At 33.5% G+C, this 15,000-nt stretch overlaps 1 protein-coding gene across 3 annotated transcripts in view; it reads right to left on the minus strand.

Annotated features, from left to right (window-relative positions):
- The window catches only part of DAAM (disheveled-associated activator of morphogenesis-like protein), a 113,936-nt gene that overhangs the window by 93,580 nt on the left and 5,356 nt on the right, over positions 1-15,000 (minus strand). For all 3 annotated transcript variants that reach the window (XR_011045402.1, XR_011045403.1, XM_068379340.1), the window contains exons 3-6: positions 14,103-14,210; positions 4,078-4,353; positions 2,149-2,346; positions 1,063-1,277 (exon numbers count right to left, since the gene is read on the minus strand). Coding sequence is in view for 1 of the 3 variants with exons in the window: in XM_068379340.1 (XP_068235441.1) it covers positions 1,063-1,277; positions 2,149-2,346; positions 4,078-4,353; positions 14,103-14,210 (797 nt within the window). In the remaining 2 variants the exon portion in view is untranslated. The remainder of the gene's footprint in view (positions 1-1,062; positions 1,278-2,148; positions 2,347-4,077; positions 4,354-14,102; positions 14,211-15,000) is intronic.

Below are 15,000 nucleotides of genomic sequence, written 5' to 3' on the forward strand. Positions count from 1 at the left end.
ATTCAAATAAATATTTCCTATATAAACTATGAAAACTTTAGCAAAACAAAAGAACGAGAAACGAGATAGAATAGTGTGCCCGAATGTACCCTCAAGCAAGAGAACTCTAACCCAAGAGGTAACTTCCATAATAAAAATTAGAAAAATAGCCACATCTAACTATTCGAAAATAAAGTCAACAACAACACAACAACAACAACAACAACAACAAAAACAACAACAATCTAAAATATGGTAAAACAAAATTATCACTGATGTCTTGACCTAAAAAAAATATAATACTGATCTGAAAAACGTTTAAAGGTTTAAAGCCCACTCATGAATGGCTAGCAGGAAAATGCCCTAGAGACTGATCAGCACCCAATTCCCCTCTCCACCTAAGCTAGGACCAGGGAGAGGTAAGCAATGGCTGCTAATGACTTAGCAGGTGGACCTATAGGCACCCCCAAAACCCCATTAGGTCACAAGGATGGTAAGGTTGCAGACACTACAAGAAACTATTGAGTTTCAGTGGGACTCGAACCCCAGTCCGGCAATCGCAAGGCAGAGAAGTTTCCATAGGCCACGACAACCCTAGATACAAGACACGAACAAATAAATAAACTAAAATAAATAAACACGGGTCATGATCAGACACAAGAAGCTATCAAGTTTGAGTGCGACTCGAACACCAGTCCAGCGATCCCAAGGCAAAGACGTTTCCAATAGGCCACTGCAACCCTAGATACAAGACGCGAACAAATAAATAAACACGGGTCATGATCAGACACAAGAAACTATCAAGTTTGAGTGCGGCTCGAACCCCAGTCCGGCGATCGCAAGGCAGAAACGCTTCCAATAGGCCACGACAACCCTAGATACAATACATGAACAAATAAATTAAGTAAAAATAAATAAACACAGGTAATGATCAGATACAAAAAACTATCAAGTTTGAGTGCGACTCGAACCCCAGTCCAACGATCGCTAGGCAGAGACGTTTCCAATAGGCCACCGCAACCCTAAATACAATACATAAAAAAAATAAACTAAAATAAATAAACACGGGTCATGAACACTCACTTATCGAGGATGTCGTTTTGCAGACCTCGAAGCTTCTCTATCACAGGTTGGACGCCCAGCATAAGGAACTCGTACCGCAAGTGCAGACGGAACTCCAGGGAATCCTCCCCGGGGCCCCAGCGGATGATGGCGTTGATGAAGGACATGAGGGCGATCTTCAGGGCAAGTTCGTCGACGTAGTTGCCCCAGGATCTGTCCAGGTCTACTATGAGAGTCTGAAAGGCAGTGGAGAAATATTTAAAAGGGGCTTACAATGGTTTTTGGTATATAGGAATACAATCTTTTAGAATGCTGGAATTGTAATAAAAAGTTTTTCTAATAATACAGTAAAAGACAGATCACAGGTATTAAACTATACGTTTAGATTTTCAGTCGCCCAGCACGGGGCCAGTTTTTCTAATCATTGGCCCTTATGTAGGTATGCAAAATGATGGTTCCTTAATATGAGCTTTGGGGCAGTATGTAAAGTCCCTAGAAATGGGACGCACTTTCTCGTTCTTATAGTGTCGTCTCATTTGACGATATAATTGCACTAGTGAAAATGAAATGCATTACTTTGATAATGGTTTGTCTATGATTATAATGATACTGAGGCTAGTTTAATTCACTGAAGTAATATTTAGGTATCCAGTCTATTGAAATATGATTCAGGTATCTCATTAATAATTACTGGTAAGCTTTTTGTCATCTGTGCTACAGAAAATAGTACACAAAACCGAATTTTAATATAATTTGGTCTTTGTTTCACAAATTTTAACATATTTTAGACTTTGTTTCAGAAATTCTAATATACTTTTTAGTTTATTTCACAACATTTTTATATACTTTGGGCTTTGTTTCAGAAAATTTAAATATACTTTGGTCTTTGTTTCACAAAATTTTAATATAGCTTGGGCTTTGTTTTAAAATTTATAATATACTTCGGCCTTTGTTTCACAAGTTTTAATATACTTTGGCCTTTGTTTCACAAATTTTAATATACTTTGGGCTTTGTTCCACAAAATTTTAATATAATTTGGGCTTACGGTTGTACAAAAAAATACTATAATTTTACCCGATACAAAAAATCCCATCATATGAACTCACCTGGAATCTGGTCCTCTCGCACGCGTACTTCTGGAAGTGAAGCATGGACTCCAGCACTTTCTTGTGGCCTCCTGGAAGCAAGCACACACCTCCAAGAATTTCCAGAACCATCGTCTTCGTCTTCAGGTTTTCCGAACTCAGGCTTTGGGAGATGACGTTCATGCATGTTGGGTGAGCCAGGATGTGTTTGCGCCCATTCTTTTGGTGGGAAAAGAGGGAATTAATTCGTTTTTCTTTTATGGATGATACCAATAGGATTTATTCTAAAGATGCTAGTAATGTTTTTATCATGAATGGTATATGTAGAATTTATAATGAAGATGTCTATCAATGTTTTTTCTATGGTTGGTAAATGTAGAATTTATTCTAAAGATGCTAGTAATGTTTTTATCATGAATGGTAAATGTAGAATTCATAATAAAGATGGCTATCAATGTTTTTTAATGGATGGTACCTGTATAATTTATTCTAAATATGCTATCAATGTTTTTTTCATGGATGGTACACAAAGAAGTTATTCTGAAGATGGTTATCACTGTATTTTCATGGATGGTACATATATAATTTATTCTAAATATGTTAATAATGTATTTTTTTATGGATGGTACATGTAAAATTTATTCTAAAGATGTTATTAACAAATTCTTTTCATGGATGGTACAAGTAAAAGTTATTCTACAGATACTATTAATGTTTTTCCATGGATGGTACATGTTTAATTTATTCTAAATATCCTATTAATGCATTTTCTATGGATGTTTCATGTATAATTTATTCTAAATATGCTATTAATGTATTTTCTTATGGATGGTACATGTATAATTCCTTTTAAAGATGTTATTAATATATTTTCATGGATGGTATATGTATAAGTTATTCTAAAGATGTTATCAATGTATTTTCATGGATGGTTCATGTATAATTTATTCTAAAGATATAATCAATGCATTTTTCATGGATGGTACATATATAATTTAGTCTAAAGATGTTTACAATGTTATTTCTATAGATAGTATATGTAGAAATTAATCTATAGATGGCCATCCATATTCCTTATGGATGCTTCATATATAATTTATTATAAAGATGCTATTAATATTTTTTTATGGATGGTACATCTATAACTTATTCTGAAGCTACTATTAATGTTTTATCATGGATTGTAAAAGGAGAATATATAATATAGGTGGCTATTAATGTTTTTTTTAGATGGTACTTCTAAAATCTAATCTTAAAGTTGGCATCGTTATACAACTCGTGGTGTTACTGCAGATATCTGTTTTCATAACAGCATCAATAAATCCTGGTTGTTGCTATAAGAATTTACTGTATTATGAAATATGTAACACTTTATCTCACGTTGTATAATCCTTATACTAACTTACTTTAGCATTTTGTATTAAAATATCTATATACTTTTCATTTGATAGCTAAGCCAAGTTGACTAAAAATTAGCAAAATGAAAAATTCACAAATGTTTCGCAGGACTAAGATCAATAAAATGAGAAGTTAATGTTAATTTCATGTATTAAATTAAACTAAATTTCTTATTTGTCTTTCAATTCTACTTCATATGTCAAACTTTGCCTTGAAAGATGAAATGAAGTTTAAGAACATCACACATAGTGATATAAAATCTATTTAACAACAGATAACACTGGTCATAACCTCTTTTCAAAATCAATTCAACTTGACCATTCCATGATAAAAAGATCAATTTAACCATCATAAACAAAAACAAGAAAATGAAGCACTAGTAAAATTACAGGCTTAACAATAGTCCACACATACTCGAAAAAAATCTAGACCACAGCTTCACCTGAAAAAACACCCCCTTTCCAAACTCACCGAATTATTCATGAGAGCCTTTAATAATCCAGACATACTTGAAAAAATCTAACCTTAAAAAACACCCCTTTCCAAACTCACCGAATTATTCATGAGCGCCTTCACACACGCTATGACCTGAGTGTGTATACTCGACTGAAAAGTGGTATCATCCATCCGCGTCAGGAACAGCAGGAGCGCCTTCAGGCCTCCGGCTTCCATGAACTCGTTGACGAAGGTGTTGCTCTGGGTGGCCAGGGCCGTCTTCAGTCCCTCGGTGTACTTGAGCCATGAGTGTTGTTGGTATTGGTCAGAGGGAACCGTCAATTCGGAGTATTCTTCTAATTTGGCTACGTAGGCTTCGGGTCGCTCAATTTTCTGCAAATGAAAGGTAGATTCTGTTAATCTGTTTTTGTGGAAGGGCCGATACAAAGGTACTTCTCTAATTCTACTACTGAAGCTAGTAAACTGGAACAATATTGTCCTTCTTTATTTAATTTTTTTTTAATTTCTGGTAGCTCGAGTTTATGCAAAGGAAAAGTAGTCTGTTAATCTGTTTTCTTGGGTGGCCCGATACAAAGGCACTATTCAAAATCTACTACTACGCTAGTAAATTGATACAATATTATCCATTTTCTTTACTTAAATGTTTTATTTTCCAAAATGATTTATTTTCCAGTCCCTCGATTTTCTGCAAATGAATGGTAGAGTTTGTTATTCTGGTTTCTTGGGTGGGCTGATACAAAGATACTATTCATATTCTACTACTGAAGCTAGTAAACTGATACAATATTATTCATTTTCTTTATCCAGTTTATTCATTTCCTCATCAAACAACTTAATGTTTTTATTCCTTCTTCCAGATATATAGTTCATTAACTTAAATTGTAATGTAAATTATAATAATCCATGATTACAGAATTGTATCAAATCACTAACTATGGTTTCTTTAAATGCATACATTTGCCCAAGAAACTGAAATGAACTTTTCATATAAAACCGTAATCAATTATCAATATAACTCATCAAAATCATTATTAGAAACACAGCTGCAACCCTAATTGGAAAAACATAGGGCTACAAACCCAAGGGAGAAGTTATGGATAAAATATAAAAAAATAATGAAAAAAATCAAAGAAATTAAGAAAATAAAACTATCATATAATTTATGAAACGAGACTTTAATACATGAGGGTACACTCAGGCAGACTATCCTCTTTGCTTCTTTCCTTTCCTCTTTGGGCTATTTTCCCTATTGGAGCCCTTGGGCTTATAGCATCCTACTTTTCCAGTTAAGGTTGAAGTTTAGCTAGTAATAATAATAATAATAATAATAATAATAATAATAATAATAATAATGATAGAGTTCTTTTGCTTAAGGGAAGGGCTACACTCGGGCACACTATTCTATCTGTTTGCTTACTTCTTTTCCTCACTGGGCTATTTTCCCTGTTGAAGGCCTTGGGCTTATAGCATCCTGCTTTTCCAATTGGGGTTATAACTTAGCTGATGATAATAATAATAATAATAATAATAATAATAATAATAATAATAATAAAATCATTCTGCTTAAGGGAAGGCTTACACTCGGGCACTTTTATCTTTTGGCTTATTTTTTTCCTCACTGGGCTATTTTTTCGTGTAGGAGCCCTTGGGCTTATAGCATCCTGCTTTTTCTGTTAAGGTTGTAGCTCAACTAGTAGTAATAGTAGTAGCACACTATTCTATCTGTTTGCTTATTTCTTTTCCTCACTGGGCTATTTTCCCTGTTGTAGCCCTTGGGCTTATAGCATCCTGCTTTTCCAATTGGGGTTATAACTTAGCTAATAATAATAATAATAATAATAATAATAATAATAATAAAATTATTTTGCTTAAGGGAAGGCCTACACTCGGGCACTTTCATCTTTTGGCTTATTTTCTTCCTCACTGGGCTATTTTTTCTTGTAGGAGCCCTTGGGCTTATAGCATCCTGCTTTTTCAGTTAGGGTTGTAGCTCAGCTAGTAGTAGTAGTAGCCTACTATTCTATCTGTTTGCTTATTTTTTTCCTCACTGGGCTATTTTCCCTGTTGTAGCCCTTGGGCTTATAGCATCCTGCTTTTTCAGTTAGGGTTGTAACTCAGCTAGTAGTAGTAGTAGTAGTAGTAGTAGTAGTAGTAGTAGTAGTAGTAGTAGTAGTAGTAGTAGTAGCAGCAGCAGCACACTATTTGTTTGCTTATTTCTTTTCCTCACTGGGCTATTTTCCCTGTTGTAGCCCTTGGGCTTATAGCATCCTGCTTTTTCAGTTAGGGTTGTAACTCAGCTAGTAGTAGTAGTAGTAGTAGTAGTAGTAGTAGTAGTAGTAGTAGTAGTAGTAGTAGCAGCAGCAGCACACTATTTGTTTGCTTATTTCTTTTCCTCACTGGGCTATTTTCCCTGTTGTAGCCCTTGGGTTTAAAGCATCCTGCTTTTTCAGTTAGGGTTGTAGCTCAGTTAGTAGTAGTAGTAGTAGTAGTAGCCTACTATTCTATCTGTTTGCTTAGTTCTTTTCCTCACTGGGCTATTTTCCCTGTTGTAGCACTTGGGCTTATATCATCCTGCTTTTTCAGTTAGGGTTGTAGCTCAGTTAGTAGTAGTAGTAGTAGTAGTAGTAGTAGTAGTAGTAATTCTGTGACAAATACGCCATTGCTTTACGCAAAAAAAGCTGTTTCCTGTTTCGAAAGATACGCATAAGGAAAAATGACGAAAACAAACATTATCACACCTTAATATGCCAAAGATCCACCTCATTAAGAAGATTCTGTCTCATGACACTGTCAAATTTCCTCCGTTCTCACAATTCGTCGGAATTTCCCACGTTTCCAATTCCAGGCTGTCACACTTGTGAGAACTCTAACCTTCTTCTCGAAGTTGCAAATCAATTTGCTTAAGTTAATCGCAATAGATACGCAATGGATACGCAATGTGATCGCTTTCTTTGCGCAATGTGATCGCTTTCTTTGCGCAATGGGATCGCTTCTCTTTACGGAAGTTTGAGGAAGTGAGAGAGAGAAGTGAGTTGCTTTTATCGGAAGTGGGAAATTCAGATTACAGTCATCTGTTGAAATCATTTGTATCGAAAATAACTTCCGGTCATCCTGAGACATTAGAATGTCAAATTTTGCATAGTTTACGCTGTTAAAAATTTGCATTATAAAAACGCTAAATGCCTGGCAACATTTATTCCAGGAGTTTTGCCGTTTTAAAAATGGGTTTATTGACGTAAAGGAGTGATGTTATGGTCATATTTTGCATACTTTACACTTAAAAATTTGCATTATAAAAACGCTAAATGCCTGGCAACATTTATTCCAGGATTTTTACCGTTTTAAAAACGGATTTATTGAAGTAAAGGAGTGATATTATGGTCAAATTTTGCGTAGTTTACACAAACTTTGTATTATAAAAACGCTAAATGCCTGGCAACATTTATTCCAGGATTTTTACCATTTTTAAAATGGGTTCATTGACGTAAAGGAGTGATGTTATGGTCATATTTTGCATAGTTTACACTTAAAACTTTGCATTATAAAAACGCTAAATGCCTGGCAACATTTATTCCAGGAGTTTTGCCGTTTTAAAAATGGGTTTATTGACGTAAAGGAGTGATGTTATGGTCATATTTTGCATAGTTTACACTTAAAACTTTGCATTATAAAAACGCTAAATGCCTGGCAACATTTATTCCAGGAGTTTTGCCGTTTTAAAAATGGGTTTATTGACGTAAAGGAGTGATGTTATGGTCATATTTTGCATAGTTTACACTTAAAACTTTGCATTATAAAAACGCTAAATGCCTGGCAACATTTATTCCAGGAGTTTTGCCGTTTTAAAAATGGGTTTATTGACGTAAAGGAGTGATGTTATGGTCATATTTTGCATAGTTTACACTTAAAACTTTGCATTATAAAAACGCTAAATGCCTGGCAACATTTATTCCAGGATTTTAACCGTTTTAAAAACGGATTTATTGAAGTAAAGGAGTGATATTATAGTCAAATTTTGCATAGCTTACACTTGAACATTTGCATTAAAAACGCTAAATGCCTGGCAACATTTATTCCAGGATTTTTACCGTTTTAAAAACGGATTTATTGAAGTAAAGGAGTGTTATTATGGTAAAATTTTGCGTAGTTTACACTGTTAAAAATTTGCATTATAAAAACACTAAATGCCTGGCAACATTTATTCCAGGATTATTACCGTTTTAAAAACGGATTTATTGAAGTAAAGGAGTGATATTATGGTAAAATTTGCAGTTTACACTTAAAACTTTGCATTATAAAAACGCTAAATGCCTGGCAACATTTATTCCAGGATTTTTACCGTTTTAAAAACGGATTTATTGACGTAAAGGAGTGATATTATGGTCAACAACCCGTTAAAGATATTATTTTTATTATTATTATTATCATTATTATTATTATTATTATTATTATTATTATTATTATTATTATTATTATTCTTTGCTAAGCTACAACCCTAGTTGGAAAAGCAAGATGCTATAAGCCCAGGGGTTCCAACAGGGAAAATAGCTCAGTGAGGAAAGGAAACAAGGAAAAATAGAATATTCTAAATAATAACATTACAATAAATATTTCCTAAATAAACTATAAAAACTTAATAAAACAGGAGGAAGAAAAATTAAATAGTGTGCACGAGTGTACCCTCAAGCAAGAGAACTCTAACCCAAGACAGTGGAAGGCCATGGTACAGAGGCTATGGCACTACCCAAGAATAGAGAACAATGGTTTGATTTTGGTGAAATTACGGCCGCAAGTATTTTACTGAAATACGGCTGAGAACAGTATTTTTGTTTTTGTTTTTTTACGGAGAATTTCTGATTAAAATCAGTTTTTTTAAGTGGACCTTACTTTGTACAGAACGTGTCTCACACACGCTCTACAATTTAAAGGTAATTTTTTCACATATCTCGCTCTAACCTTTGCTGTTAACAGAACCTGCTTAAGCTTGCCTTTTCATGAATTATTTTTTTTCTTTTTATATCTAGTTCTACCCATTAGTATTTTACTTTACTTCATTAGTATTCTTTTTACATAGCTCGCTCTACCCCTTGCTGTTAACAGAACCTGCTTAAGCCTGCCTTTTCATGAATTTTTTTTTTACTTTTCATATCTAGCTCTACCCATCAGTATTTTACTTTACTTCACATGTAGTTTACTTTAAAACAATGGATACTCTACCCCTTTCTGTTAACAGAACCTGCTTAAGCCAGCCTTTTCATGAATTATTTTTTTTTTATAACTAGCTCTACCACTCAGTATTTTACATTATTTATTTATAGTTTACTTTAAAACAATGGATATTAAGCATTATTATCTTAATTCCAAGCAAATAGTTCATTCATCGGGCACACTATTCTATTTCTCTGCTTTTTGTTTTGTTAAAGTTTTTATAGTTTATATAGGAAATATTTATCTTAATGTTGTTACTGTTCTTGAAGTATTTTACTTTTCCTTGTTTCCTTTCCTCACTGGGCTATTTTCCCTATTGGAGCCCCTGGGCTTATAGCATCATGCTTTTCCAACTAGGGTTATAGCTTAGCAAGTAATAATAATAATAACAGCGATGTTGGATATTTTTTTTTTTTTTTTGTCTAAATTAGAATTTTTACTTTTTATTAATGAAAAATAATGAATATCATTATTTGAAGATTTTGTTTCGTAAATTACCGTTAGAGTAAATATTAGAATATTTAGAATATGTAAAGCAAAAACTATAGTCCACTTCTTTTAGCAAGGCAGATTTGCACCGACTCGCAACGGTGCCCTTTTAGCTCGGAAAAATTTCCTGATCGCTGATTGGTTAGAATGATCTTGTCCAACCAATCAGCGATCAGGAAACTTTCCGAGCTAAAGGGGCACCGCTGCGAGTCGGTGCAAATATGCCTCGCTAAAAGAAATTGACTATAGTTCACATGGCAGGCAATCCACTAGTCTGTATATGTATAATCAATTTCTAGTTAATTGCATAACTATCATGACAATTAATCACATGTTTTATTGATGAAATGATATCTATTTCTTCTATATACAATATAGAAGTCTCCAAACTAAGTCCTTGAATTGAATTAAATATAATTTTTTTCTTTTTTTTTTTAAAGTTTTTATATTTCATATGCGAAGGCTCTAATTTGATGTTGATACTGCTCTTGAAAAATTTCATTTTAATTTTTTCTTCCTCTCTTACGGTTCTTCTTTCCTCACAAGGCTATTTTTCCCTCTTGGAGCCCTTGGGCTTATAGCATCTTGCTTTTCCAGCTAGTGTTATAGCCTAGATTGTAATAATAATTAGCTGATTTTCCCTATTGGAGCCCTTAGGCTTTTAGCATCTTGCTTTTCCAACTAGGGTTGTAGCTTGGCTAGTAATAATGATAATAAAAATAATAATAATTATTATTATAATAATAGTGGGGTTTTGGCATGCTCTTCATACTCCCCAAGACAGATTAACAAATTTTCAACTGGGCTCCACAAGGCACTAGAAGAGTTGGAAGACCCAGGCCTAGATGGCTGAGGACTATGAAGCGTGAAGTAGACGATGAATGGCGACATCTGGATTCGCCCCATCCAAGGAGGGCAAGAGCTAGGAATTCCTCAGTCTTGAATAACGGAATAGACAATAAATTCCCCCAGAGGAAGAATAAATAAAGATTCCCTTGAATTCTCCCAGTGGAGTAATAAAGATTCCCTTGAATTCTCCCATTGAAAGAATAAATAGAGATTCCCCTGAATTCTCCAAGCGAGGAATAAATAAAGATTCCCCTGAATTCTCCCAGGGGAAAAATAAATAGATTCCTCTGAATCCTCTAAGCGGAAGAATAAATAAAGATTCCCCTGAATTCTCCAAGCGGAAGAATAAATAAAGATTCCCCTGAATTCTCCCAGGGGAAAAATAAATAGATTCCTCTGAATCCTCTAAGCGGAAGAATAAATAAAGATTCCCCTGAATTCTCCCAGGGGAAAAATAAATAGATTCCTCTGAATCCTCTAAGCGGAAGAATAAATAAAGATTCCCCTAAATTCTCCAAGCGGAAGAATAAATAAAGATTCCCCTGAATTCTCCCAGGGGAAAAATAAATAGATTCCTCTGAATCCTCTAAGCGGAAGAATAAATAAAGATTCCCCTGAATTCTCCCAGTGGAATAATAAAGATTCCCTTGAATTCTCCCAGTGTAAGAATAAATAGAGATTCCCCTGAATTCTCCAAGCGAAGAATAAAGATTCCCCTGAATTCTCCGAGGGGAAAAATAAATGGATTCCTCTGAATCCTCCAAGCGGAAGAATAAATAAAGATTCCCTTGAATTCTCCCAGTGGAGTAATAAAGATTCCCTTGAATTCTCCCAGTGAAAAAATAAAGAGATTCCCCTGAATTTTTCAAGCAGCAGAATAAATGAAGATTCCTTTGAATTCTCCCAGCGGAAGAATAAATAACGATTCCCCTGAATTCTCCAAGCGAAGAATAAATAAAAATTTCCCTGAAACAGCGGACGAATAAATAAAGATTCCTCTGCATCCTTCAAGTGAAAGAATAAATAAAGGTTCCCCTGAATCCTCCCAGCGGAAGAATAAATTAAGATTCCCCTGAATTCTCCAAGCGGAAGATCATATAATGATTCCCTTGAATTCTCCCAGTGGAGTAATAAAGATTCCTTGAATTTTCCCAGTGAAAGAATAAATAAAGATTCCCCTGAATTCTCCCAGCCAAAGATTAAATAACAATTCCCCCTGAATTCTCCCAGCCAAAGATTAAATAAAGATTCCCCTTGAATTCTCCCAGTGGAGTAATAAAGATTCCCTTGAATTCTCCCAGTGAAAGAATAAATAGAGATTCCCCTGAATTCTCCAAAACGGAAGAATAAATAAAGATTCCTCTGAATCCTCCAAGTGGAAGAATAAATAAAGATTCCCCTGAATTCTCCCAACGGAAGAATAAATGAAGATTCCCCTGAATTCTCCAAGCGGAAGAATAAATAAAGATTCCCCTGAATTCTCCCAACGGAAGAATAAATAAAGATTCCCCTGAATTCTCCAAGAGGAAGAATAAATAGATTCCTCTGAATCCTCCAAGCTGAAGAATAAATAAAGATTCCCTTGAATTCTCCCCGTGGAGTAATAAAGATTCCCTTGAATTCTCCCAGCGGAAGAATAAATAAAGATTCCCCTGAATTCTCCAAGCGGAAGAATAAATAAAGATTCCCCTGAATTCTCCAAACGGAAGATTAAATAAGGATTCCCTTGAATTCTCCAAGCGAAGATTAAATAAAGATTTCCCTGAATTCTCCCAGCCGAAAAATAAATAAAGATTCCTTAGAATCCCCCAAGCGGAAAAATAAATAAAGATTCCCCATGAATTCTCCAAGTGGAAGAATAAATAAAGATTCACCCTGAATTCTCCTAGCGAAGAATGAATAAAGATTCCAAAACAGACTTACAGACTCTTACGATCACTGAATCTCAGCAGTGAAATCTTCCCTGCTAGTCATGCAAAGTCATTAAAACGTGGGAAATGAGAGAAAACTAGAGCATTTCATGTAGGTTAAGAAGTGAAATGTACGATGAAGGGCCTGTTGGTTATTCTGACGGCTGCTGTCAATCATTTCTCAAGGGATATGAGCTCTGTCAATCATTTCTGATGAGCTCTGTTAAGAATTTCTCTAGGGAAATGAACTCTGTCAATCATTTCTCTGGGAGAAATAAGCTCTGTCAATCATATCTCTGGGGAAATGAGCTCTGTTAATAATTTCTCAGGGGAAATTAATTCTGTCAATCATTCCTCTGGGGGAAATGAGTTCTGTCAATCATTTCTCTAGGGAAATGAGCTCTGTTAATAATTTCTCTGTGGAAATGAAATCTGCCAATCATTCCTCAGGGGGAAATGAGTTCTGTCAATCATTTCTCCGGGGAAATGAGCTCTGTCAATCATTTCTCTGGGGAAATGAACTCTGTCAATCATTTCTTTGGGGGAAATGAACTCTGCCAATCATTCCTCAGGGGGAAATGAGCTCTGTCAATCATTCCTCTGGGGGAAATGAGTTCTGTCAATCATTTCTCTGGAGGAAATGAGCTCTGTCAATCATTTCTCTGGGGAAATGAGTTCTGTCAATCATTTCTCTAGGGAAATAAGCTCTGTCAATCATTTCTCTAGGGAAATGAGCTCTGTTAATAATTTCTCTGGAGAAATGAATTCTGTCAATCATTTCTCTGGGGGAAATGAGTTCTGGCAATTATTTCTCCTCGAAATGAGCTTAGGGTGGGTGTAGTTGCCTCTCTTGAGGTAATTTCTTGAGAATTTTTCCTTTAAAGGTAGCTCATGAATGGCAGAAGCTAAGGATGGGACAATGTCCTAGAGACTGACCATATATACATATAAATAGCCTCCAAGACTCCTTTTCATCCAGGTAGGTCCAGGGAGGACCAGGCAATGGCTGCTGATGATTCAACAGGTAGACTTATAGGCTCCCCAGAACACCAAATCATTAGCTCACAAAGATGGTGGGGTTGCAGCGACCAAAGGAACTATCGAGGTTGAGCGGATCTCGAACTCCAGTCCAATAGATTGCCATCTAATTGAAGGAGTATACACTTTTAAAAATTGAAGATTTGATCCAACAATTCTTGGCCATAATTACAGACTTGTTATAAAATCCTGTTTTGCTTATATAGCGAATTATAACTGAATAATATATAGCCAAAATGAATATTTGGAGGAGAAACTTAAAAATTTTTCCTTGTTTTGTTACTATGAATATACAGTACAATACAATCAGAAATGAAATATATAAATACTTATGTGTGCATATATATACTGTATATATATATATATATATATATATATATATATATATATATATATATACCTAGATATAATTTATATATACATACCTACATACATGTATGTCTATATAAGCATTATGTGTGTGTATATATACAATATATATATATATATATATATATATATATATATATATATATATATATATATATATATACATATATATATATATATATATATATATATATATATATATATATATATATATATATATATATAGGGTTAAATAGAGACAGAAAAATAGATAAATACCTTATTAGTACTCTGAAGCGTATGATAATCATAAAGGAGTTGAAGTTGTTTTTCTGGAGGGAAGTTGAGAATGCCGCTCTTCTGCGTCGCTGTCAAATCCAACTCGTCCTGAAAGACAATTAATTAATTAATCAATTTGAAATTTGAAATTAATGAATTAATTTATCAAAAATTGCATAAAGTAACTGATTAAAGACATTTAAATATTCAGAACGAAAGAAATATATTTGATATATTTGAAAAACAAAAACATGATAAAAATTTGAAATTTGAAATTAATGAATTAATTTATCAAAAATTGTATAACGTAGCTAATTAAAATCATTTAAATATTCAGAACGAAAGAAATATATTTGATATATTTGAAAAACAAAAACATGATAAAAATTTGAAATTAATGAGTTAATCTATCAAAAATTGCATAAAGTAACTGATTAAAGACATTTAGATATTCAGAACGAAAGAAATATATTTGATATATTTGAAAAACAAAAACATGCTAAAAATTTGAAATTTGAAATTAATGAATTAATTTATCAAAAATTGTATAACGTAGCTAATTAAAATCATTTAAATATTCAGAACGAAAGAAATATATTTGGTATATTTGAAAAACAAAAACATGATAAAAATTTGAAATTTGAAATTAATGAATTAATTTATCGAAAATTGCATAAAGTAACTGATTAAAATCATTTAAACATTCAAAACGAAAGAAATATATTTGATATATTTGAAAAAAATAATCCAAAAAGAATTTTAATATGAATATAATTTAATTAAAACTATCATGTTTAAAAATATTAATTCCATGATATAAATTATCGAAAAATTAATTGATTAAAAACATTTAAACATTCAAAACGAAAGAAATATATTTGATATATTTGAAAAACAA

This window comes from Palaemon carinicauda, chromosome 8, assembly GCF_036898095.1.
Source record: "Palaemon carinicauda isolate YSFRI2023 chromosome 8, ASM3689809v2, whole genome shotgun sequence".
NCBI lineage: Eukaryota > Metazoa > Arthropoda > Malacostraca > Decapoda > Palaemonidae > Palaemon > Palaemon carinicauda.